Consider the following 25,812-nt stretch of genomic DNA (forward strand, 5'->3'; position numbering starts at 1 on the left):
CTTTACTCTAAAGTACTGTTGCTGAATATCTCTCGTGAGATTTACAAATAGTAATTTTCTTTCATGTTTGTTGATTCCTTAATTGTAGTCTTTTGGCTCCATTCCTCTCTCTGCCGAACCCTTTCTGTGTTTTTATGTTGAGAAAAGAGGACGTAAGAAGTGATTAACATGATTAGAAGAGAATGGAATGACAGTCTTGTTGCAATGAGAGAGAGAGAGAGAGAGTAAAGGCAAGTAAGCAGGAGAGAGAAGGATAAGAGACTGAGTTGGAGAGAGAGAGAGAGAAAAGAGACTGAGTTGGAGAGAGAAGGAGAAAAGAGCAATAAAAACGTAGTGATGAAATTAATTAGAGGATTATTTTATTGTTCAAATTGTAACAACGAAGTAAGCAGCAGACATTGAGATGGTCTATTGTTTGTCTTTGGTAGCCATTGAAGACCACCAACTATTGTTTGTGTCATAAGAGAGCAACTACAGGTGTTTGTATTCATTGTATGATAACAATGTGTGTGTCTGCTGTGTTGCCCTCAAGTAATGTGTACCTAACAGACTTGCTTTAATAGCTACTCACTCATCGTCTGATTATCAAAGGCTCTCACACTTATAATCATACAACACGCACACACACAAGCTACACATTCTCCACTGTTATATTTTATTGATTAAGTATACTGTTGAAGACAGACTACTAATAATAGTGATGTAGATTTAAAACAATCCGTTTCTAACCATCTCATGAAAGAGCAGGTTTAGCAATTATTCAGTTCTGGTCAACACTGTTCTTATCTCAGTATTTTTAATATCCTCAATAAAATTTTCCTGTCTTCATTGGTTGGAATTAGTTCAAAGTAATATTCAGTTACATAGGAGCTTGATTAACACCCCTTAACCCTTTAGCATTTAAACTGGCCAAATCCAGCCCCAAATATTCTGTCTGTTTTGTGTCCAAACTAACCAGATCTAGCTTTTCACACCTACCCTACAATGTCATTCTAAAAATAGTCACTTCATTGACATCTCATAGCTACAATATAATGCCAGATTAATTTAAAACAATGTGAATAAAGAAGCATTATGTTTGACAGAGAAATCTGAACGCTAAAGGGTTCACTTTCATTTGACTGCATCAAACAAAATAACAGATGTGTGCCCCAGTTATCATCTCTGTCCTTGTATACTTCAGTCAGGAAACCTTCTCAGCTTCAAGAATGCCATCTTATAAACCAACATCAATTTATAAGTCGTATATAAGGTATGATATTGAAGTATATCTTACCAGATAGTTATATAATAGAGTTCAGTATCACATGATGTAACATGGGTGTATGATGAAGCTTATTTCTAATATAGAAGTTGAATTCTCATTTCTATGTTTATATACTCTGCCAGGAAACCATCCAAGCTTGGCACTCTGCCATTAAACAGTTCTGTGATGGTGTATTTGACTTCCACCATAAAAGTCTTAACTTCTGTCAAATGCTTCAGGGTTCTCTTCTTCTTCTCTCATTGATTGAAGACATCAAAGTATAAAATGATATTGGACTATTCTGTCCGCAGTTTGACATCGACCACGTTTTTTATTGGATATTGAAATGGGAAAGATACTATTAGACCTAGCATTGCATCTCTCTCCTCTCACCACACACATGGCGTGTGTGTGTGTGTACATGTAAAATTGTCAGATAATTGGACATATTTTAGCTCTCTCTCTCTCTCTCCCTCTACACACACACACATACATGTGTGTGTATGTATATTAATGTTTGCTTTTATGTAAAATTTTAAACACTCTCTCACACCAGGTCCCTGATTAACAACTTATGACTAATGTTTGATATGTTGTGCTACATACTGAATTACTATGAAATAGTAAATTATAATAAGATTTACTCATTTAGCTTCATAATTAAATATTGGTCATTATAAGTTTATACTAAGAAAAAAAAACAAATAATATTTTTCCCAACTGTATTTAATTAGTTTCTGAATTATTCTGTCTCATTAGTGAGTAATTTAATAATGGTTTCCATTAATTAGAGACAAACACCTATCTATAAGCTGAACGCAATATTTTAGTGTATTATAAGTTTACACCTTACAATTATCTAAGCTAATTTTAATTAATCATTGAGAAATTAGATTTCAATGTTATTGATTTCTAATGTTGGCACAAGTTTAAAGCTTTCTCTGTGCAGTATGGGTGATAGTATAGTGGTGGGGAGAAGCAAAGTAGTCAACTGAATTTAATCCTGTTTTGACCATGTAAGGATTTGAACCTAGAACTCTAGATACAAAATTGAAAACTGTCATGAATTCGCTCATTTTTTAGCATTCCTTTGTTTTTATCTTTCACTTGTTTCAGTCATCAGATTGCGACCAGGCTGGGGCACTGTCTTGAAGAATCTTTAGTCAAATGAATCAATCCCAGCACTTTGTTTTTTTAAAGCCTGGTGTTTATTCTATCAGTCTCTTTTTGCTGAACTGCTAAGTTATAGACATAAAAAGCAGTTGTAAAGTGGTGGTGGGGGACAAACACAGATGTGTGTGTGTATATATATATATATATGCGTGTATGTATGATATTTCCTCTACCAGATCCACAAGACTGATCTATCTTAGGCTATAGTAGAAGACACTTGCCCCAGGTGCCAAGCAGTGGGACTGAACCCTAAACCATGCAGTTGGGAAGCAAGCTTCTTACCACACAGCCATACTTACACCTGTTGGTCTTGAAGAATATTTAACATTGGACAAAATTTCTTCTGGTTCTGTATGTTCTGAGTTCAAATCTTACCAAGGTCGACAAAATCGGTACCAGCTAAGCTCTGCAATCAAATATTATCAATTAACCCCCTACCCCCAAAAGTACTGGCCTTGTGCCAAAATTTGAACCCATTATTATTAGCAGTCGTACTGTAATATCATGTAAGTCCATAATCTTTTGGTTCCGTTGAATGATATTTTGGGTTAAGAACATCTGCTCTTATCCTCCCTCCGGGCGTTCTTCATGTCTAAGATTCATGGGTCGAAAAAAGACAAAGAAAAAAAATACTTCTAAAGCTGGTGTATGCAGATATCCAAGTCATCTCCTCCACACACCAACCTCTACCTTTTCTGCTACGCTTCAATATTATTATTATTATTTCTCATAAGAAGGGCAGCGTCATTAGTCTGTTGGACGGAATGCTTGGTGGTATTTCACCCATCGCTACATTCTCGGTTCAAATTCCACCGAGGTCAACTTCGCTTCTCATCCTTCCGGGGTCAATAAATTAAGTACCAGTAAAATTCTGGGGTCGATTAGTTCCCTCCCCAAAAATATCAGGCCTTGTGCCTATAATAGACAGGATTATTTCCCCCATAAGGCAGTGAGCAGAATTGTTACAGCACCAGAAACATGCTTAGTGCCATTTCTTCTGAATTAAAATTCTGCCAAGGTCAACTTTGCCTTTTATCTTTTCAGGGTCATTACAATAAATACCAGTTAAATGCTGGGGGTCAATGTAATTAACTTATTGCTTCCCCTGAAATTGCTGGCCTTGTACCAAAATTTATAACCAATCTTATTTCTCACCCAACAATCCAGTTGTTTTACAATATTTCTATTGCTTTTCCGCCAAGGTTAACTTTGCCTTTCATCCTTTCGGGGTCGATTAATTAAGTACCAGTTGCATACCAGGGTTGATCTAATGAACTGGCCCCCTCCCACAAAAAAAACTTCAGGCCTTGTGCCTAGAGTAGAAAAGACTATTTCTATTGCTTTATACGGCTTAACATTGGACTAGCATCCTTCTCTTACCATTCCATTACAATATCACACACACACTATGTTCTCATGCAACCTTCAACCCTTTTTGAACTGGAAACTCCTTATTCTGACACAAGCTCCCTGTCTCTTTCAGTGTCCCTCTATCAGTATCACAGAAGTGTCTTGAATGAAGGACACTTGCTGCTATGTCCACAATAACCAACAAATTACTGTAAGTCTTATCTCTGAGTCAGACTTTGCGCCTGAGACACCATCACATTTTTAGTTACCAATAATAATAATAATTATTATTATTTTGCCCTTACCACTTTTCTTTTGTTCTGTATTTGACACAATCCCTTCAGCCTTTGGCACTAGGTTTCACTGAATTAGGGTTATTCCCAGTATTTTAACAACACTGTTCTATTCTATTTAATAGATGTCGTTTTTTTGCCCCCCACCCCACCCCCGCTCCTCTTTGTTCCACAGATATATATATATTCTCACCTGCAATCACTCCTTCTTTGTTTCAGACACATTGTCACTCATATACAGTCAGTCACCCTGTCTCATAGATATCTATTGTTATTTATGGCACTTCTGGTCTCTAATAAACATTTCGTTCACTTTGAAGATGATGTCAACCTCCAGTTCATTGAGAACTTACCTGTCATGCATGTTAAATCAACCTGTTTATGAATAATAATCTGTTTTTGCATGTTGATATAACCTCTTTGATGTTTTTTTTCCCTCTCAGATGTCTACAAATGAAAAGAAACTGTGATTACATACACACACACGCTACTGTTTGTTACTTCACATGTTATAGAGAATTTTCCTAAATATAAATAGGTGTGTATATATATATATATATATATATATATATATATACACACACACACATTGATATTAACCAAATGGGAGATAAGCTATTTAGTAAATGTAGGAGAGTAAAATTGTATTTGATTGTAGGCATGTTCGTCCACATGTGAATGCTTCTCCAGGTTACACAGCAAAAGAGAACACGTTTCGTTAAACAAGGTCTGTGATCTGGCTGCATAAGAAACTTTGATAGCATCAGAGCAGGGGAAATAATTCTAGAATAGCTTGAACAGAGATTGACTAATGAATGGAATAAAATATACCAAAAGGTGAAGGCCAATGTCATAGGGTGCTAGTTAAATAGTGACGGTGCATGTGTGGGAGGGTGGAGTTTGAATCAATATATAAATTAAACACATTTAATTGAATAATACTTAATTGGTTGGTGATTGATAAACAACACAAGATAGAGAAGAGATCATCACAATATGATGTGATTAGGGGTGGCTGGCGAGTAGGGTTAAATCTTCATTTAATTGAAGATTTATTTACATAATAGAGTGATAATACCAGTGATTATTTTTTTCTGTTCTTGTTTCCAATGACCAGAAATGCATCCAACATTACATTTGCCTCTGCTAGAATGTGTTCTAGATATATACACACACATACTGTTTTTGAACAGCATCTCCATGTAGATACTGTCTGCAGATAAATACTGCTTATCAAGTATTTACATTGAGTATGGTACATATTTCTTTTACTTGTTTCAATCATTAGATTGGCCATACTGGAGGACTGAAATAGACCACAGTACTTTTTTTTTTCTTTGAAGCCCAGTATATATTCTTCTATCAATCTCTTTTGCTGAGCTCTCGAGTTATGGGGGAGATAAACAAACCAACACCAGTTGCCAAGTGGTGGTGACCACACACACACACGACAGGCTTCTTTTCCAGGGTGCCACACAATGAGACTGAACACACTCCCACACCTGCACCTATGTATCTTGTTTAATTCATTTGACTGCAGCTATGCTGTGGCACCACCTTGAAGAGTTTTAGTTGAAAAAAATCGACCCTAAGAGTTTTTTCTTTTTTTAAAGCCTAATATTTATTCTATTGGTCGCTTTTGCCAAACTGCTAAGTTAAAGGGGCATAAACACACCAACACTGTTGTCAGGCAATGGTGGTGGACTAACAGATATATATACACACACATGATGAGCTTCTTTCAGTTTTCATCTACCAACTCCACTCACAGGACCTTGGTCAGCCCAGGACTACTGTAGAAGACACTTGCCCAAGGTGCCATGCTGTGGGACTGAACTCAGAACCATGGGAAGTAAGCTTCTTACTACACAGCCATGCCTGCACCTATGTATATATATCATCATTTAACATCTGATCTGGTAAGGTTTCTACAGCTGGATGCCCTTCTTAATGCCAACCATTCTGAGAGTGTACTGGGTGCTTTTTACATGCCACCAGCATGGGGGCCAGTCAGGTGGCACTGGTATCAGCCACGACTATGATTTCACTTGACTCAATAGGTCTTCTCAAGTACAGCATATTGCCTGACAATTGAAGGGTACTTTTAAACAGGTTAGTTATGCAACACTAGCATCTGCCACAATCTCACTCGCTTTGCCAGGTCATATATATATATATATCATCATCGTTTAACGTCCGCTTTCCATGCTAGCATGGGTTGGACGATTTGACTGAGGACTGGTGAAACCAGATGCCTACACCAGGTTCCAATCTGATTTGGCAGAGTTTCTACAGCTGGATGCCCTTCCTAACGCCAACCACTCAGAGTGTAGTGGGTGCTTTTACGTGTCACCCGCACGAAGGTCATTCAGGCGGTACTGGCAACGATCTCGCTCGAAAATCCCACGAAGGCCAGCCCAGCGGCACTGGCAACGGTCACGCTCAAAATGGTGCATTTCATGTGCCACCCGCACAAGAGCCAGTCCTGGGGCACTGGCAACGATCTCACTCGAAAATCCCACGAAGGCCAGCCCAGTGGCACTGGCACACTCAAAATGGTGCATTTCATGTGTCACCCGCACAAGAGCCAGTTCAGCGGCATTGGCAACGATCTCGCTTGAAAAATTTCATGTGTCACTCGCACAAGAGCCAGTCCAGGGGCACCAGCAACGATCTCTATCAAAAATCCCACGAAGGCTAGCCAGGCTAGCCAGGCAGCACTGGCAACAGCCACGCCCAAAATGGTTCATTTCATGTGTCACCCACACATGAGCCAGTCCAGGGGCACTGGCAACGATCTCGCTCGAAAGATTTCATGTGTCGCCCGCACATGAGCCAGTCCAAGGGCACCGGCAACGATCTCACTCGAAAATCCTACGACGGTCCCAGACAAGAGCTAGTTCAGGGGCACTGGCAACGATCTCGCTCGAAAGATGTCATGTGTCGCCAGCACATGAGCCAGTCCAAGGGCACTGGCAACAATCTCGCTCGAAAATCCTACGACGGCCCCGCACAAGAGCCAGTTCAGGGGCACTGGCAACGATCTCGCTCGAAAGATTTCATGTGTCGCCTGCACATGAGCCAGTCCCAGGGCACTGGCAACGATCTTGCTCGAAAATCCTACGACGGCCCCGCACAAGAGCCAGTTCAGGGGCACTGGCAACAATATCGCTCGAAAATCCTACAACGGTCCCGCACAAGAGCCAGTTCAGGGGCACTGGCAACGATCTCACTCGAAAATCCTACAACGGCCCCGCACAAGAGCCAGTTCAGGGGCACTGGCAATGATCTCGCTCGAAAGATTTCATGTGTCGCCCGCACATGATATAGATATATACACACAGGTGCAGGAATGGCTGTGTGGTAAGAAGCTTGTTCTGGGTTCAGTCCCACAGCGTGGCACCTTGGGCAAGTGCCTTCTACTATAGCCTCAGGCCAACCAAAGCCTTGTGAGTGGATTTGGTAGACGGAAACTGAAAGAAGTCTGAATGTGTGTGTGTACATATGTGTGTGTGTTTTTTGTATCTGTATTTGCCCACCCCCCATAATCGCTTGACAATTGATGGTGTGTTTTGCACCAGCATGGCCACAGTCAAATGACTGAAACAAGTAACAGAATATAAAAGCAATACATAAAAAAACCAAACATTACAATAAGTCATATAGCAAGCTTTTAAACTTTCTTAGGAAACAGTGCAATAGGTTTCCAGAGATGTTAGTAATTCAATATTCACATTCTAGAATTGCTATTTAGTCTAAAATTTGTGGACATGTAAAAGTTTTATGACAAAATTTCCAAATTTTTAATTTCATAATATACTCACCAATTTTCTTCAAACAGCTTTGAAAAAAAGCATTTGTCTTGATGTTTCATCTAAGTAAAAGAATTATGAGATAAAGAGAAAGTTTGATTTCATTTTCAGAATTTCTTCTTTAAGAAACAAAAGTTCATTAAACCAAAAGCTAAAATCAATTTGTTTTTATATCTTCTTTAATACAACAATGGCTTTTCTTACTCTACTTCCACTATAGAATGATTGAAAAACACATATAATGTCATACTGTAGATTTTGGTAACTTGCATTTTATGAATTGGTTCTATCAAATTCCTACAATTAAAAAAAACCTAAAGCAGTGTTAATACAAGGGCTGTGGAGTCAAAACAAAGAACTTTGACTCCAACTCCTCTTTATCTTATCAAGTGATTGTGGTCTACGCATCTCATAAAGCCTATGCCTACGATATAGTTTTACCAACTCCAGCTACCCGTTGTTTCCGATGCCAGTTAATACTAAGATGGTGAATTCCAGAAGAAACCAAACTCATTACTAATCTGTTCTGTGACTAACATCAACAGAAAATAAAATCCTCATGATGTACACATCAAACTATTCTCTCGCTGTGAAAACTGACCGACCTAAACCACACCCACACCCACACACCATTAGCACTGCATACCTGTACAAGGTGTCCATAAATTACAATTTGAAAATTTCAGGTGGTGAAAAATTAAAGATAACTCAGCAGAGTTTATTAGAAAAACGCAGGCAAAGAAATAAGGTTTTGTTAGAAACATCAGAATACTTCCACATGGACTCCATTGGTTGGAGGCAACCTGATGAGCTAGCATTTTTTTTTCTCTTGAATTTTTAAAATTGTAAAAGTAATTTAAGGATACCTCTGTACAGTGCTAACGGTGTATGGCTGAGAAGAGTCAGTATTCACACTGATATAATAATACCATAAGTTACAGGGTTGTACTAAATTTATTTTCCCCTTTAAAAAACTGGGCTGTGTGCTGAGTAGCTTGCTTACCAACCACATGGTTCTGGGTTCAGTCCCACTGTGTGGCAAGTGTCTTCTACTCTAGCCTTGGGTCACTCAAAGCCTTGCAAGTGGATTTGGTAGATGGAAACTGAAAGAAGTCTGTCGTATATACAGACATATATGTTTGTGTGTCTGCGTTTGTCTCCCCAACATCGCTTGGCAACCGATACTGGTGTGTTTACGTCCCCATAACTTAGCAGTTCAGCAAAAGTGACTGATAGAATAAGTTGTCAAGCTTACAAAGAGTAAGTCCTGGGGTCGATTTGTTTGACTAAAGACGGTGCTCCAGCATGGCCGCAGTCAAACGACTGAAGCAAATTAAAGGATATTGCCTCAGGTGGTGCTATTAAGCTAGACATGGCCTGTGTCTATACTAGGTGACACCTAACAAAGTCATTTGCTATAATCAGTGATAAAAATAACTATAATTAAGATCCTGTAAGTATTACATAAACAAATGGATAATAATAAATATATGCTTCATATTTTCTCTCTTCTCATTGCTCACCACTTCCTGTGTCTCCAGGCATCTCTCCCCTGAGCATCATCTTAAGACTGCTATACTTCATCTCTAACACCTTCCCATTTTGCTGTCAACACCCCCTTCCATACATCTTTGTCCCTCACTCATAGCCATCACTACATACCTCTGACCCTCATTTCTAGTTACTCTCACCCGATTCTATATAATGCAAAGTAGCCGTGTATCTCCCGCCATAGCAACATACCTGTTTCTGTCCCTCTCTCATACTTTAGCCTCTCAACACCAGGTAAAAAGCCATTTTCCCTCACAAGGCAGCTGCTTCTTGGTCTTGCAAGTCACCCGATACCCTTCACTTGTGCCAGTGTCACAAAAAAAAAAAAAAAAAAAGGCACCCAGGACATTCCATGAAGTGATTGGCATTAAGAAGTTCATCTTGTCATAGAAACCATGCTAAAGGAGACAAGTGAAGAATACCACAAACCTCTGGCTCATTAGATCTTGCCAAATAATCCAACTCAGGCCAGCATGGAAAGATGGATGTTAAATGGTGGTGCTAGTGAAGATGAGGATATCAGGCAATGTTTTCTTCCTGCAAGGATAGACTTAAAAATGGTTTGAATTTCTGTAAAACCATTGTATGTGCAAGTGCTTTGATATATATCAAAATGAAGATTTAGGTCAACTATTGTCTGGTCACTTGAACAAATATTCCAAGTTATTTGGAAATTGTAAGCTTGGACAGACTTAAAAAGTGTTGGTACCATGTAAAAAGCACTCTGTAAAGTAGCTGGCATGAGGAAGGGAATCCAGCTGTAGAAACTATATTAAAACAGACAATGGGAAGCTGGTGCGACTCCTGCATGTGAAACCATCCAATCCTTGCCAGCATAGAGAACGGATGTTGAATGATGATGGCAGACTAAAATTAATCCAACAACCAGACGTTTACACCTGAGTACATCAATGAAAGATTAAATATTTTGTGGTATAAGCCAACAATTATTTATCATGGGAGGAGGTCAAAAATAATATTAGAAATGGTATTATCGAATTGGAATTACTATCATTGAAATTTCTCTAAATTGTGACTTTGATATGTTTATTGTTTTTGAAAGTCTGTTTACATGTCAACGTTCTTCTAAAAATTCTAAGAGCTTTAAATTAATTATAAGCAACTATTAATTAGTATTGGCAGTGTTAATAACTGATATAGATTTTATGTTATTAATTTTACCGTTTATATTAGATTCTTCCAATGCTGAATTGTCTTTGAATTTCCATGCTTCTTTTGTTCAGCAACCATTTTCTTTCTTGTTTACTTGAAGTCTCTGAAATATAAAACAAATAATTCGAATGTCATTCCAATCTTCGTTTCATTTGCAGAGATAAGAAATTGTCTGACAAATTCCTACGTTAACATCTTATATTTTTCAGGAATTGGTGAACCGTTATATGACGGATGACGAGAGCTACTTGCAGTCAGACGCAGAATCTTACATCCGAACTGATGATGAAGAGGGTGGCAACACCGAATGGGAAGAATCAATGCGACGCTGGGTGAACAGATGATAGTTCATCAACTACGAAACCTGTTGCTGATTAAAGAAGCCAACAAACAGCTTCTGAAAGGCTTTAATTCTGGAAATTTCTCTCTTTTCCACCTGGTATTTCTGTCAGTCTGTCAGTCTGCCTTTTTGCACCACCACCCCACAAAAATAAATAAATAAAACCAAATAAAACCATGCTGTTTCCAGCAAGGCCACACTTTAGAGCAGCACTGCAGCCGAGATGGACGACTCCCAAAATGACCAGTCGCCAGTCAGTGGTAGCAGCACCAGTCTTGTTTTATTAATGGACATTTCTGTTCCCTTTGAAAATACCTCACAACATACAACTACCGTCATTTCTATTTGTCTCTACACTTTTTGTGAAATTATTTTAAGCCACTGTTATCTTTAATCATAGTTTCAGTCGAAGGAGGAAAATAAATCTGTCAGAAGACAAATTGTAAAATGCATCTATGACTGTTGCAGAATGGAATGTGAAATGGAAGCGACTGAGAAGAATATTCTAAGACGTCTTTGAGTGTTAATGTATAGAGAAGTCATGTTTGATGGTAACGGCAACACCGTAATATTGTATCATGCAGTTGGCATTGATGGCTGAGAGTAAAAGAGAATGTTGGCAAAGACATTGAGGTCTTCAGTAAAGAATACATTAATGTTTATGATACTAAGTCCTTTGATTAAAAATGCTGAAATGTTAAAAAAGAAAATCTTAATTCTAACGTTTGTCATCCTTGACAATACATTTTTAGCTACAATGACATCATCATATTAAACTATGGATACCTGAAATTAAGTTTATTTCTTATGGTTAGCATTCAAATGAAATTCAGTGATATTTACATATATTGGGTTAAGTAGTATATATATACACACACACACACACACACACACACACACACACACACACGTATTATACTAAGGAAAAGGTCTTCACACACATATATAGATGTGTGTGCATTTATTAGATTTGAATGGCCTGATATGCTAAGTTTCATGTGAATGTATTCATAGTTATTCAATTGTAGTTTAGGTAATGGATTATGACTGCAATTTAAACAGTTAAAATGCAAGTTGTTGTCCAAGATCCAGACTCTGAATGTGTGTGTGCAGATAGATAAATAGATATATAGATAGATAAATAGATAGACATTCCAGTGGGTGACACATTTAAAAGTAATTATGGCCAACCATTCAGAATAGAATACTTAAAGATAAGTCTGAGAGTGAACAAAATATTTAATCCATAATCATTAGTTCAATAAAATATATTTTATTGGATCAATAATTACGGATGAAATATTTTATATATGTAATTATGTGCTAGTAAACAGAGTTAATTTCTCCTACCTAAAGGTTTCGTGCAGTTGGCATTAATCAACCATATTTATTTGTGAGTTTGAAATATTTCAGATTTAACACATGAAACCTTAAGCTACAAGGAATTAATTTTGTTTACTGATGCACAATTACAACAGGCTCTACACATTTCTAACACAAGCATCTATTGAGCACTTCGGGTTTTGCATAAAATAGACCCACTCATTCACGTGTGTGTGTATATATATATATATACACACACACACACACACACAAATATTCTATAATTATAAACATAATTATAATCAGGGGTCAGCTAATTGCTTCACCATGCACTGAATTTAGAAATAGGAGTTGAAATGCCTTTTGTATAATTTTACCTAAAAAGGTTATTTTAATGTACTGAACTACTTGGTAAAATTATTAATTAATTGATTAATTTTACCCTATTATTATTATTATATATATATATATATATATATATACAAAACTTGAATTTCTAAGCTGGAGAATTATTTAACACTCCGGCTAGTGTCCCCTCTTTGGTTGCTAGACTTCACAATGGTCTGGTCATTCTCTCTTCAGGCTTTGTTCACTTGACTGATATCTTCAGTAATATTCTTGGAATTTCACAGCTGACTTTACTAAATCCACAAGGGAAGAGACTTAAGATCCTGTTATCCCTTGAACCAGAGAATGTATTGATTAACCCAAGGATTGAACTCGCAACCACCAGCTAATCTATTGAATTTAATACTTTACTCCCCAACAACCAATGAAAATTAGGAGCTTTAAATCTAACATTTCCATTGTGGTTGTAATTTCAATGGGTTTTTCTTCTTGGAAGTCCCACCCACCATAGAGGGCTGTATCAGGCTTTCAAAGAATCAGTGAATATGTTGGGCCCTGATAACCCCAGTTGGCCTAGCATGGGAACTTTTAAGGAAGAAAAAAAAAAAAAAAAATCAACCACCATAACGAAAACGTTAGATTTATAGTTAATTGACCAACAGGAGGACAATGGGAGAGTGAAGCTAGGCATTGATTCAGTGGTATGTTTAGTATTTTAGCTGAGACATGGGTTCAATATCTGGGTCAGTCAATATATAAACTCTGGTTCAGGGGTTATTAAAATAAGGAGAAGAGCTGTGGACTTAAAGGGTTAACTTCAAGATTCTTAAATTATTGAATGTGCCTGAGGGGGGGGGGGAGCAGAAGGTATAGAGACTGAAACATTGGGACTAGAAACAACCAAAATCAAGATATTAGTGGAGATTACTCAGAGTATAATATGTAAATGTGTATGTAATATATATATATATATATATATATATATATATATATATATATATATATATAGGCGCTGTGTGGTAAGTAGCTTGCTTACCAACCACATGGTTCCAGGTTCAGTCCCACTGTGGGGCACCTTGGGCAAGTGTCTTCTACTATAGCCTAGGGCCGAACAAAGCCTTGTGAGTGGATTTGGTTGACAGAAACTGAAAGAAGCCTTTATTTACATTAGACAGATATTTGTCATCACAAACAAGATGAGGACAAATATCCGTCAAATGTAAATAATGTAAATAATTCCTCATCTCTTAAATATAGAACTGAAAGAAGCCTGTCATATGTGTGTGTGTGTGTGCCCTCCAACATCGCTTGACAACCGATGGTAGTGTGTTTTCCTCCCCGTAACTTAGCGGTTTGGCGAAAAAGAGACCGATAGAATAAGTACCTGGCTTACAAAGAATAAGTCCTAGGGCCGATTTGCTCAACTAAAGGCAGTGCTCCATCATGGTCACAGTCAAATGACTAAAACTAGTAAAAGAATCATATATATATATATATATATATATATATATATACACACACACACATTTCCTTAATAGAATATGGCAAACGCCAGGCATCAAAAAAATATATAGCTGAAATTCTGGTCATCAATATGGTACATTTGCTATAAACCTAGAGATAATCCTTGGAATAAGATAATCCAAAACAATCATATCAGTATAGTAGACATCCTTAATATGACAACAATTTCTTTTGGAACTATGTGTCTTCCATAGAAACTATTTTCTTCAAAAATTTTTGGGATGTTTTTGCTTCCATATATTTTATTTTTCTTTCAAATATCAATTCTAAAGAATTTCGGAGATGAGCTTGGTTTGAAACCTTATGTTGAAATCCAAGCAATCACATCATTGAAGAGCTGATCCAGCCATTTAATAAACATAAAACTGCTAAATTAATTCCATTGGGTGCCAAAATTTTTGTTGCACAACTGCAATTCTGGCCCCTGATACAGTTCTTTGTGTTACTAAATGGCTAGAATAGTTTTTCTAGGACATAATTCTAAAGATTTCATGAAGAGATTTGATTTGTAGTATTTATTGTAAGGTATTATATTTCTTTCGTCAGTATTTACTATAAAGCACAACCAATTCACTTTCTATATGTATGTATGTATGTTATATATATATATATATATATATATATATATATATATAAAACAAGTACAATATTATATATTGCAAAATACATACAGGTTTCACTTCATATAATAGATAATCATTGTTAATGTATGTGTAATATATATATATATATATATATATATATATGGGAGAATATACAAATAATAACAACAGACGAGGACAGGTGGTGTAAATAACAAAAGTATATATTAGTATGACGCTCGGGAATACGGAAAGTCTTTGACGTTTCGAGCTACGCTCTTCAACAGAAAGAATACGGAGACAAGGAGAAAAACACGGAGAAAAAAAATTGAATAGTGTTCAGTCAATGGTCAATCATAATAATGGCCGACCGGAAGTTAGAAATTCTTATTTCAGGAGAGCTAAGAAAGGGGGAGATAACAAACGGTGATCGGGAACGAGGGGCTGTGTGTGGGAGGTAGAATGCTGGTGATCTTGATGTATGTAGTGTGAAAATGGGGAAGGGAGAAAGGGAGAAAGTAGTTGGTCAGTTGTAGTGTGTGCGTGGTGTGATGCGAGGGTATTGGTGTGGTGTGCGTGGTGTGATGCGAGGGTATTGGTGTGGTGTGATGTGAGGGTGTTGGGAGGTGGGGAAGGCATGGGTGGAGTGTGGGTTAGGCTGAGGGTGGGGTAGAGGTAGGGGTTTGTGGGGTATGTGGGTAGGGGTGGGTGGTGGGTGTAAGGAATTGGATGGGGTGGAGTGGGAAGGTAGAGTAGGAGTGTGGTGGGGTGTGGTGGGATGAGCTTATGAGGGGGTGTTGACGAGGAGGGAGAAGGGGAAGATGGGTATGGGAGGGGAGAGGAAGAGAGGAGGGAAGGTGGATAGAGAGAGAGGGGAAGGTGGGTATGGGGGGGAGAAAGAGAGTGAGAGAGAGGGAAGAGGGGTATGGGGGGAGAAAGAGAGGAAGAGAAAGAGAGTGAGAGAGAGGGGAAGAGAGTGAGAGAGTAAGGGTGAGAGAGTAGGAGAGTAAGAGTGTAGAGAGTAGGAGAGTAAGAGTGAGAGAGGGGGAGTACGGGAGAAGAGAGTGAGAGAGAGGAGAGAAAGAGTAGGGGTGAAGAGAAGTGGGAGTGGAGAGAAGTATGAAGAGAGGTGAAGAAATGTACAAAGAAGTAGGAGTCGGAGCAGGAGGTGGGGGGGGGGGAGAGATGGGTGGTAGGAGGGAGGGTGTGGGAGAGAGACAGGAGGAGGGGGTTAGATGAAGAGTGGAGGGGAGTTGAGCCCATGTGGCGCAAAGGAGCGAAGATAGAAGATTAATCCCTGTTCACGGCGCAAACGGGAGTCCGGATGGCCCCTGTGCATGGACAATCCAAACACATATATGTATGTATATTAACTGAAGGTTATCAGTTAGACATTGTATATTCCAATGTACAATTTCAGAATTGAAGTGAAACTGGTTTTCAATATGAACTAATGGTATTTTGAATCAATTTGATTGTAATGGTGCATTCTGGGATAATTTAAATAATTACAAAAGATATGCATTTTGTCTTTTTCTCCTCAGCTTCCTGCTTTGTGTGGGATATATTTTACATACATGATACACAGATGCGTGTGTATATCTGCATATCTTTGAATAGACTCCTATGGACACTGTTTGTAAAGAATTAGTTGTCATATTGTGGCAGGATCTACTATATTTAATAGGATCTCATTGATAGAGAGAGAGAGAGAGAGAGAGAGAGAAAGAGAGAGAAAGACAGACAGTTGTGAGCAACAGAGATAATTCTATAATTCATGTTGTACTGACAGATTATTCTCCTCTTCTGATCAGTACCCTCTTTTTCCTTTAATCCCTACTTCAGGTCAGCACTGCAATTTTATCTGTGATCAGTATTGATAGGTTATGATTCCTTTCTCTGATATGAAGCTATGGAATGTGCTACTTGTGGTCAATGCTGTAACAACAACCTAATCTCATTTTCTCAGCCTCTCTATCTATAACTTCAACTGATTTGCTGAAACGCTCCCACTAGCAACACCTTGATTTCTTTTTTCTTTAATTGTTAGTTCCGCATTTCAATATCAGACTGGTCTTTCAATTCATCTTTACCACATCCAACCAATCTCCATGTACGCATCCACTTTGATAGCGTTGCACTAATTTCTTGTAGTATTTTTGTTTTCTAGCTCCAGTCATCACAATTTTAATAGGGTCCTAGCTTGTCACACACAGACAACCAGGATAAGCACACATACACACACACACACACATTCTCCTATTAAAATAACTCCCATTGAAAGTGATATCTTTTTTTCTCTCCCTTTTAGTCTTGTACTAATCCTTGTCACTGACTTCATCTGGGGTTCATTTCTTTACAATTACTAAAGGAACAGTTCCTCAAAAACCTGTCAAAACTATTTTGTCTGAAGAATAAAATGTATTTAGACAAAAGAGAAAAAAAATACGAAGACTTAAAAAAAACTGAAAAACAACCCTCGAAAGTGGACTTTTTTTTTTCTGAATTCAAAAATTAGTTTTAAAATAAAAAAAAAAAAGACATTTTAAAATCTCAAATCTAGTTCCTTTGTAATGTATTTATAATTGGATAATTGTACATTAAAATGAAAATAATAATAATAATATTAAGAACAACCTGTGGAGGAGTCAACCACCCACTTGTAACGTTAATGCTCTCTGGTCATTGTATAATAAATATATATATATATATGTTTATTTAAAATGATATTGCTTTGAATATTTCTGTGTTTGTGTGGAAGGGGTCCTTTCAATAACAGCAAACTGAGTCAGGACATATCTTTGGTTTGTGTGATTCTAAGATGATGGGAGGCATATCTTTCCTCGAACAGGGCAGCAGTGGCAGAAATGAACCCAACACGGCTGGACATAGAAACCCTTACCAAAAAAGCAAAACAATGCTGCTGTTGATGGTGAGACAAGTGAGCTGGTTCTAACCATCATTGCTGTTTAACACCAGGCAATCCCCAACCAAGTACACCTATGATTCAAGGTATTCCATCCATGGCCATCCTACCATATTTTCCAGCATAATGTATCTAGTCTATCAACACTATCCATCATATTTATCCTTCCTTTTCTGAGGTGGTTAGTTGCAATTTGAAGGAAGTTTGGCTGCTATTTTTATGATTGAGAAATTCTCAAAGGTGTAAGCACCCCGAGAGAAAAGTTGGACTTAAGAAGCATCAGATGTGGTGTGCAAGAGAGATGACTGCGCTGGTATGGTCATGTGTTGCGAATGGATGAGGACAGCTGTGTGAAAAAGTGTCACACCCTAGCACAGTTGAGGGAACCTGTGGAAGAGGTAGACCCAGGAAGACCTGGGATGAGGGGGTGAAGCACGACCTTCGAACTTTGGCCTCATCGAGGCAATGACAAGTGATCGAGACCTTTGGAGATATGCTGTGTGTGAGAAGACCTAGCAAACCAAGTGAGACCATAACAGTGGCCTATGCCAGTGTTGTATAACCAGCCCATTTAAGAGTACCTTTCAATCATTGGACAATAAACTATGCTTGCAAAGACCTGTTGAGGCATGTGAAATCGTTGTCGTGGCCGATGACAGGACCGCCTGATTGACACCTGTGCCAGAAGAACGTTAAAAGCACCATTCGAGCGTGGTCACTGCCAGTACCGCCTGACTGGCCCTTGTGCCAGTGGCACATAAAAGCACCCACTACACTCACGGAGTGGTTGGCATTAGGAAGAGCACCCAGCTGTAGAAACTTTGCCAGACCAGACTGGAGATGCCTTCTGGCTCGCCAGCCCTCAATCAAACCGTCCAACCCATGCCAGTATGGAAAGTGAACATTAAACAAATGACGATCTTGCCATGATGGTATTTTCCAGCATATTGTATCTCCTGTGTATTCTTTCTCTTCTTGGATGGTTGGGTAATGATTTAAGGGAGACTGGGCTGCTAATATTTTATAAGAAAATGCTTTAATTATAAGATTTTTAAAAAATTCAAAAGAAAAAAAAACATTGAAGTACATTTGAGTATTGATATTTGAAAAACTATTTAGGACACTTAAATAGGAGTTGGCCTTAAATATTGAAACAGGTGCGTTTAGTTGTGACTTGGTTGTGATGATAATGGTTTCAAATTCTGGCACAAGGCCAGCAATTTTGAGGGAGGGGAAACGCAATGACATCAACCCCAGTGCTTAACTGGCACTTATTTTTATCGACCCTCAAAAGGATGAAAGACAAAGTCAACTATGGCAGAATTTGAACTCAGAACGTAAAGACATAGGCAATGCCACTAAGCATTTCGTCCAGCATGCTAACGACTCTGCCAGCTCACCGCCTTAATAATAATAATCCGTTCTACTCTAGGAATAAGGCTTGACATTTTGACGGAGGGAACCAGTCGATTAGATCGACCCAGTATGCAACTGGTACTTAATTTATCGACCCCCATAAGAATAAAAGGCAAAGTCAACCTCAGCAGGATTTGAACTCAGAACGTAAAGACAGACGAAATACCGCCAAGCATTTCGCCCAGGGTGCTAACCACTCTGCCAGATCATTGCCATTGTCATCATTGTTGTTTAACGTCTGCTTTCCATGCTGGCATGGGTTGGACGGTTTGACTGGGACTGGCAAGTTAGAAAGCTGTACCAGGCTCCAATCTGATCTGGCAGAGTTTCTACAGCTGGATGTCCTTCCTAATGCCAAACACTCTGAGAGTGTAGTGGGTGCTTTTATGTGGCACCGGCACGAGGGCCAGACTGGCATCAACCATGCTTGAATGATGCTTTGAAATTTTGGTGGGAGGGGACTAGTCGATTACATCAACCCCAGTGTTTCACTGGTACTTAATTTATTGACCCCAAAAAAAGATAAAAGGAATCTGAACCCAGGATGTAAAGACAGGCAAAATACCGCTAAGCATTTCGTCCAGTGTGCTAATGATTCTGCCAGCTGAGTTTTTAACGATAACAATAACGAGCTTATTGTATACAGTGCTCAGATACACTAGAACAGATTGTAGAGTAAAAGAGTGGGGGAGGGAAAGCAGCAATAAAGAGAGAGAGAGAGAGAGAGCAATGCTGGCCAAAGGAGATGCTCAGAAGAGGGGGAGAGGCTGGCATAGGTGCATCAGGGGTTTTACTGAATTTCAGAAAGTATGGAATTTTTTAAGGATATCAGTGAGACTGACATGTTCTTTTATCTTTCACTGGTTTCAGTCATTGGATCGTGGCCATGCTGGAGCACTGCTTTGAAAGGTTTAGCTGAACAAACCAAGCCCAGTATTGGTCTCTTTTATTGAATTTCTAAGGTGACAGAAACAAACCAACACCAGCTGTCAAGCAGTGGGGGGAGAATCACACTACAGGTCCCACACAGTTTTCTGTCAACCAAATTCAGTCACAAGGATTTGATCATCTCAGGACTATTGCAAAAACACTTGCCCAACGTACTGCACAGTGGGACTGAACCTGAAACCGTGTGGTTGCAAAGCCAGCTTCTTAACCCACACAGCTATGCCTGTTGCCTATAAGAATAACATTTTGACAAATGACAGTTGTCTGTTATTCTGTTGAGTCTACATCTTTTCTCTGTTACAAATATGTTAGAGACCAAAAAGGTATCGTTATAGACACCTTACACAATGTTTTGGGCGGTTTATCTGTTTATCCGAGATTTTGTAAATGAAAAAAAATTTGATAGCGGAAGGATTTCTTTCTTCTATTAATTCCTATTTAAATCTCTCACAAACAAGAAAACAGATTTGGATAACAGTCTTTTCTATTATTATTATTATCCTCTAAGGTGATGACGTTAGCATGCCAGGTGAAATGCTTAGCGGTATTTCATCTGTCTTACGCTCTGATTTCAAATTCCACTGAAGTCAGCTTTGCCTTTCATCCTTTTGGGGGTCGGTAAAATACCAGTCAAACACTGGGGCGGGGGGGGGGGGCAGCGTAATCGACTCACCCCCTTCCCAAAATTGCTGCCCTTGTGGCAAAATTTGAAACCATTATTATTATTATTATTAGTTTGTCCGTCAACAATAACCAAGGACATCACATGGGAAAAGACAACAGGGCATGGTATGTCCAGCTGTGGTCAATTAGTTCAATGCATGTTTGGAGGGCTCTGCTGCCAGTCAAGCACACTGGTGGTCTGCTGGAACCGAGGGGAAGCAGTTGGCACCAGACTTACATAATTTCCTTTCAGCCCTTGCACTCCTGTTCTGTTCATAGGAGATGGCATCACTTCACCAGGCAGGGCTCTCTTGTGCTTGCATTTCCCAGGATCACAGTTAATTCTTAATTAAAACCCTGGTTAAGTTTTAAATAACATGTCTATTCATTCTCAACAACAAACATTCTGATGCATTCAAACGTAAATATCTGATCGTGGTCGTAGTTTCCTTTTGCCATGGCAAACATCCCAACAATGATCAGAACAAGTGTTCTGCATACGCCTCATGGATTATTTTCTGTTTGGGGCAGACGTCAGCAAATTATTTCTGTTGGTTTCTGTAAACAACACTCAAGCATGGCTGGGTGGTAAGAAGTTGGCTTCCCAACTACATCGTTCCAATTCAGTCCCACTGTGTGGCACCTTGAGCAAGTATCTTCTACTAGAGCCCCAAGCAGACCAAAGCTTCGAATGGGTTTGATAGATGGAAATTGAAAGAAGCCCATCATGGGTCTGTACCTACCACCATTGCTTGCTAACCAATACAGGTGTGTTTACATCCCTGTAACTTAGCAGTTTGGCAAGAGAAGGACAATAAGTACTGGGCTTTAAAAAACAATTAAACTACTAGGGTCAATTTGTTTGATTAAAATTCTTCAAAGCAGTGCCCCAGCATGGCCACAGTCCAATGACTGGAAGCAAGTAAAAGACAAACAAGCCAGTACTCTTGGTCTGGTGGGGGGGGGGGGTAGCTTTCAGTGAGGAGACTTGCAATAAAGTTGCAATAATGGAGTGTAACAAAGTCCCCTGACACCAGTGGGTTGTATGGGCCATGAATACATATTGTCTAAACCAGGGGTTCCCAACTGGGGTCCACAAATAAAAAAAATTGTAATTTGTGGGTCCATATATACATTTTGTTTCCTAGGAGAGAGGTAGCTGTATTTATTGAAATATTTCAAGAATTGTATTTAGAATTTTTGTTATGAATATAACAAAATTGGTTCATTGTTAGTTTTTACTAACCTAAAAACAAAAGCGACTGACACAGATAGAAGCTGGTCAGGTTCCTGTATTTAACTTCCTCCCCATTATGGGATTGCAGTCAATGCAGCAAGGTTGGAGACGGTGAATGTATCACAGCATTTACAAACTCTCATAGGAAGAGGGTTATTCCGTTTTGTTTGAGGTTTTATACTTTTTCAAGTTATTTTCTAAAAAAAACAACAAACAAACAGAAAACAATTGTCACAAGTGCAGGTGTGGCAAGAAGTTTCCTTCTCAGCCACAGGGTTCCGGGCTCAGTCCCACTGCGTGGCTCACCTTTGGCATGTGTCTTCTACTATAGCCTTAGGCTAAACAAAGCCTTGTCAGTGAATTTGCTAAACGGAAACTGTAAGAAGCCTGTCGGGTATTCGTTCCCAGCAAGTTGTTTTACACCTGTTAGAATATTTTCTTTTTTCTTTTCCCACCGGGTCAAACGCTTTAGTTTGACCTATGTGTATATATATATATATATATTTATATATGTGTGTGTGTTTGTATGTGTCCCCCATCATCACTTGACAACTGGTATTGGTATGTTATGTCCCCGTAACTTAGAGATTCGGCAAATGAGACCGATAGAATAAGTACCAGGCTTTAAAAAATACTGAGGTCGATTCATTTGACTAAAAAATTTTCCAAGGTCGCGCCCCAGCATGGCCACAGTCCAGTGACTGAAACTAGTAAAATGTCTAGACGTCGCCTCTCCCTCCTTTCTTAGAATTGAAATACATTGTGCAGGGGAAGTAACTCTAGTTTCTTTTTTTTGCCAACGCCGTTCTTAACGCCTTTGTTTTCGTTAGTAACATCGGACAAAATGCTTTGCTGCATTTCTACCGGCACTTGGCGTTCTGAGTTTAATACGGCCGCGGTCAACTTTGCCCTTCAACGTTCAGGTTCGATGTAACCAGTTAATCCCCTCCCCGTTAAATGTATTTGCTTTGTGTGCACCCACCGACTTCGTTACCTTTAAACTTTCTATAAGAAAAAAAAAAGATATATCTTGAACTTTTCTCAAATTACGATTCAGATGGTGGAGATTACAATTATACTGAAATATATAGTATACATTTTTTTTCAGGGGGTGTGAAGTGTATGAAAGGAGTTTCGTATAATTCACACATTTGTTTCCTCATTCTTAATTGTTGACGTTACAATTACGTTTGTGAAAAAAAAGAATTATTTTCGAGGACTATTCTACCTATTTCTTTCTAGAATTTGTTCAATGAACATTTTTTGGCCTTCTTTCACGCACACGATTCGCTTATGGCTGTTTGCCGTAATCCGCAGAGAATGACGCTTTGTGTCGGGAAATCAGCTGACATAAGTTTGACACTTGCAATACTTAAAACGAAAGACTACCAAAAATATTCGTTTAACAAATTCCGAAGGGAAAGAGTGGAGTAGTCCTCAAAAATAATCGTAATCTACAACAATGAAAATTACGAGGAAACAAAGAGGAGATGTATGAATTATTCGAATTTCCTTTCACCTCCTCTTCTGAAAAAAACTTTTCACCACTCATTACGTTATAATTGTAATCACCACCATCTGAAACGTAGTTGTAGAAAATTTCATTAAAAAATATGTATGCCTTGTCTTGGATTTGAACTTCTTAACCATGCAACCGCACCTGGCCTTTGAACTTCCGGGATTCTTCATCCCTATTCTAGGTACAAGGCCTGAAATTTGGGGGGAGGGGGTCCAGTCGATTCGATCGACCTCAGTACGCAACTAGTACTTAATTTATTGACCCCAAAAGAATGAAAGGTAAAGTCAATCTCGGCGGAATTTGAACTCAGAACATAAAGACAGACAAAAGACCGCCAAGCATTTCGCCCGGTTTCTGTCAGCTCGCCGCTATTTGAACTTTCAGGTTCGAAATAATTGGCGTAAACTACGAATGTGTGTGCCATGATACCAACGACAACTTTCTGAAAAAATGCTTATTTTTTTAATGAAATATTCCAGAGATACATTTTAGATGAGGTTACATAGTTGTAAAGATGTTTACGGATAATTCACACACCTCGATTTGTTTCCTCGCAGCTTTTTCAAAAAGGTATTTCTATAAAATGGCGTTGGTTTTATTGCGCAAAATACATGGGAAATTACATGTCGGAAAACTGTGGCAGGACACCGTGTTCCATGAATAATGTAATGGCAGTATTATCTTTACCGTGGAAACGGAGAACTCCTTCATAAAGAGTGATATTGCAGCAGTTGCATAGAGCCATGGGTGTTAGAGCATAATTAGGATTTTGTGTCTGTGCGCGCACGTGAGTGAGAGAGAAGGGGGGGGAGTGAGTGAATGAAAGTGATGATGGATGTCTTTTAAGGTACGCACTCATATAGAAAATGGTCGTCGTATAAAATGTTTACGATAGATCACTTATGGAAAAGATTATAGTTTTAAATTTTTGTAATTCAAATATGTCAATGAGAATAAAGTTTAGTAGTGGAAATAGTATAGAAAAGCGACAACTCGGTTTGGGAATGCATAAGGAACATAAGCACCCTGAAAAACTCCAAAATTGATGCACACACCCCTCCCAAATCAGCAATAAACGGTGCGCGAATGCAACAATCTCCACAGTTCACAGAAAATGAACGGCTAAAACAAGCGAAGTACACGTCGGTATTGCTTTTTCGCCTTCAAGGTAAGCGATTCTCATAGAAGCAAACACGATATACTAAAATCTTTAACATACTTCCAAAATGGGACTTCATCTATGTTTAGATGTGTGTGTCTTAACCATCCCATCAGCAACAACCATCATCATCTTCACAAGAAGCAACTGTTGCTACGCTTCTAAAATTGTGCATGTGCGTGTGTGGGTTCTTTTGCAAGATAAATTAATTTTGGCGTCAAGGACTGAACCTATTGTCTCATTATCACAATTAAAAATAAATTCGAAGGATTAACATCGCACAAGTTCATACATTATTTCTTTAGGCTCTAATTGAAATCAAGAAGCTACCTCAACCATCCCATCAGCAACAATCATCTTCTTCTTCACAATATTTGTACCCTTTAAAAAGCATCTGTTGCTATTTTACATTGTGTACACCCAGATTGGAACTTTTACTGTACCTTGCACCAGAGAACATTATAAATTATCTGAAGACAAAACATAATGCCAATGAAAAATGTGTGCTTGCACACATTCAATGCATTTTCAAAATTCTAGTCGTTCTTTTGACGGGTTTGTCAATAGAAGGTGCGCTAAATGTTAAAAAAAAAAACTCCATCAGGAAAGGTACATTTACAGAAAACTCTAAGCTGCCATTATAATGTAATTTTTCATTTTGTGTTTGATTTTATTTTCGAATTGCTTGTGACGATATCTGCAAGAATGAATTGCATTGATATAAAAATTGTCTGTTAATTGTATTACCTCCATATAAGCATAATTTATAATTATGGTTGTAATACAATTGTTCTGGGTCAGCAAAATGACCGACAAACATTCTGTACGTGATCACTTGGCGAAAGAGCTTCTACGTCAGCCATGGACAAACCGCAGGCCTACGGCATTTTCGGAATAGCACAACCTCGCGAAAAGTTATGACTTTTTTTTTTCTTTTGTAGTGCGGCCCGTTTCTCGAAGCAGAAGGTTACCTATGCCTGCCCTACGTGGTTGCTTATTTACTTAAATTAGCAGCCAAGACCTTAAACCTCATCAGACTCACTGGTCATACTGGATCTGTTGGTAGGAAAGTCTAAAAGACAAAATGTCTCTTACCTTTAAATAAGGAAACGACTTCGAAAGGAATTCTTCAGTCTCCCAGCCATGTACTCTCCCTAAATCGCTGGCGAGACGTTAAAATACTTAGTAACTCCATCAACACGACTATCTGCCAAAAGCCAACTTAATCAG

The 25,812-nt window shown here is 38.6% G+C and overlaps 1 protein-coding gene and 1 long non-coding RNA gene across 12 annotated transcripts in view; one reads left to right on the plus strand and one right to left on the minus strand.

The window, feature by feature from the left end:
• Nucleotides 1-11,648, plus strand: part of LOC106872656 (dystrobrevin beta) — a 310,067-nt gene extending 298,419 nt beyond the window's left edge. For 8 of the 10 annotated variants that reach the window (XM_089356021.1, XM_089356022.1, XM_089356014.1 and 5 more), the window contains one exon: nucleotides 10,808-11,648. In XM_089356021.1, coding sequence (XP_089212147.1) covers nucleotides 10,808-10,942 — 135 coding nt within the window. In that variant the 3' untranslated portion in view covers nucleotides 10,943-11,648. Of the gene's footprint in view, nucleotides 1-3,902; nucleotides 3,981-10,807 lie in introns of all 10 variants that reach the window. The other 2 variants (XM_089356019.1, XM_089356020.1) reach the window with 1 other exon arrangement.
• Nucleotides 1-25,812, minus strand: LOC106872681 (uncharacterized). Of its 2 annotated transcripts, XR_016242804.1 has the most exons (5): nucleotides 25,678-25,812; nucleotides 10,608-10,701; nucleotides 7,887-7,936; nucleotides 4,416-4,509; nucleotides 1-124 (listed from the first exon to the last, which is right to left on the minus strand). It is a non-coding gene; the product is annotated as an uncharacterized LOC106872681 (long non-coding RNA). The 2 variants fall into 2 exon arrangements; XR_001409794.3 differs by lacking the exon at nucleotides 1-124 and having other exon boundaries at nucleotides 4,373-4,509.

This window comes from Octopus bimaculoides, chromosome 8 (assembly GCF_046866305.1).
Source record: "Octopus bimaculoides isolate indiv1 chromosome 8, ASM4686630v1, whole genome shotgun sequence".
NCBI classification, from domain to species: Eukaryota; Metazoa; Mollusca; class Cephalopoda; order Octopoda; family Octopodidae; genus Octopus; species Octopus bimaculoides.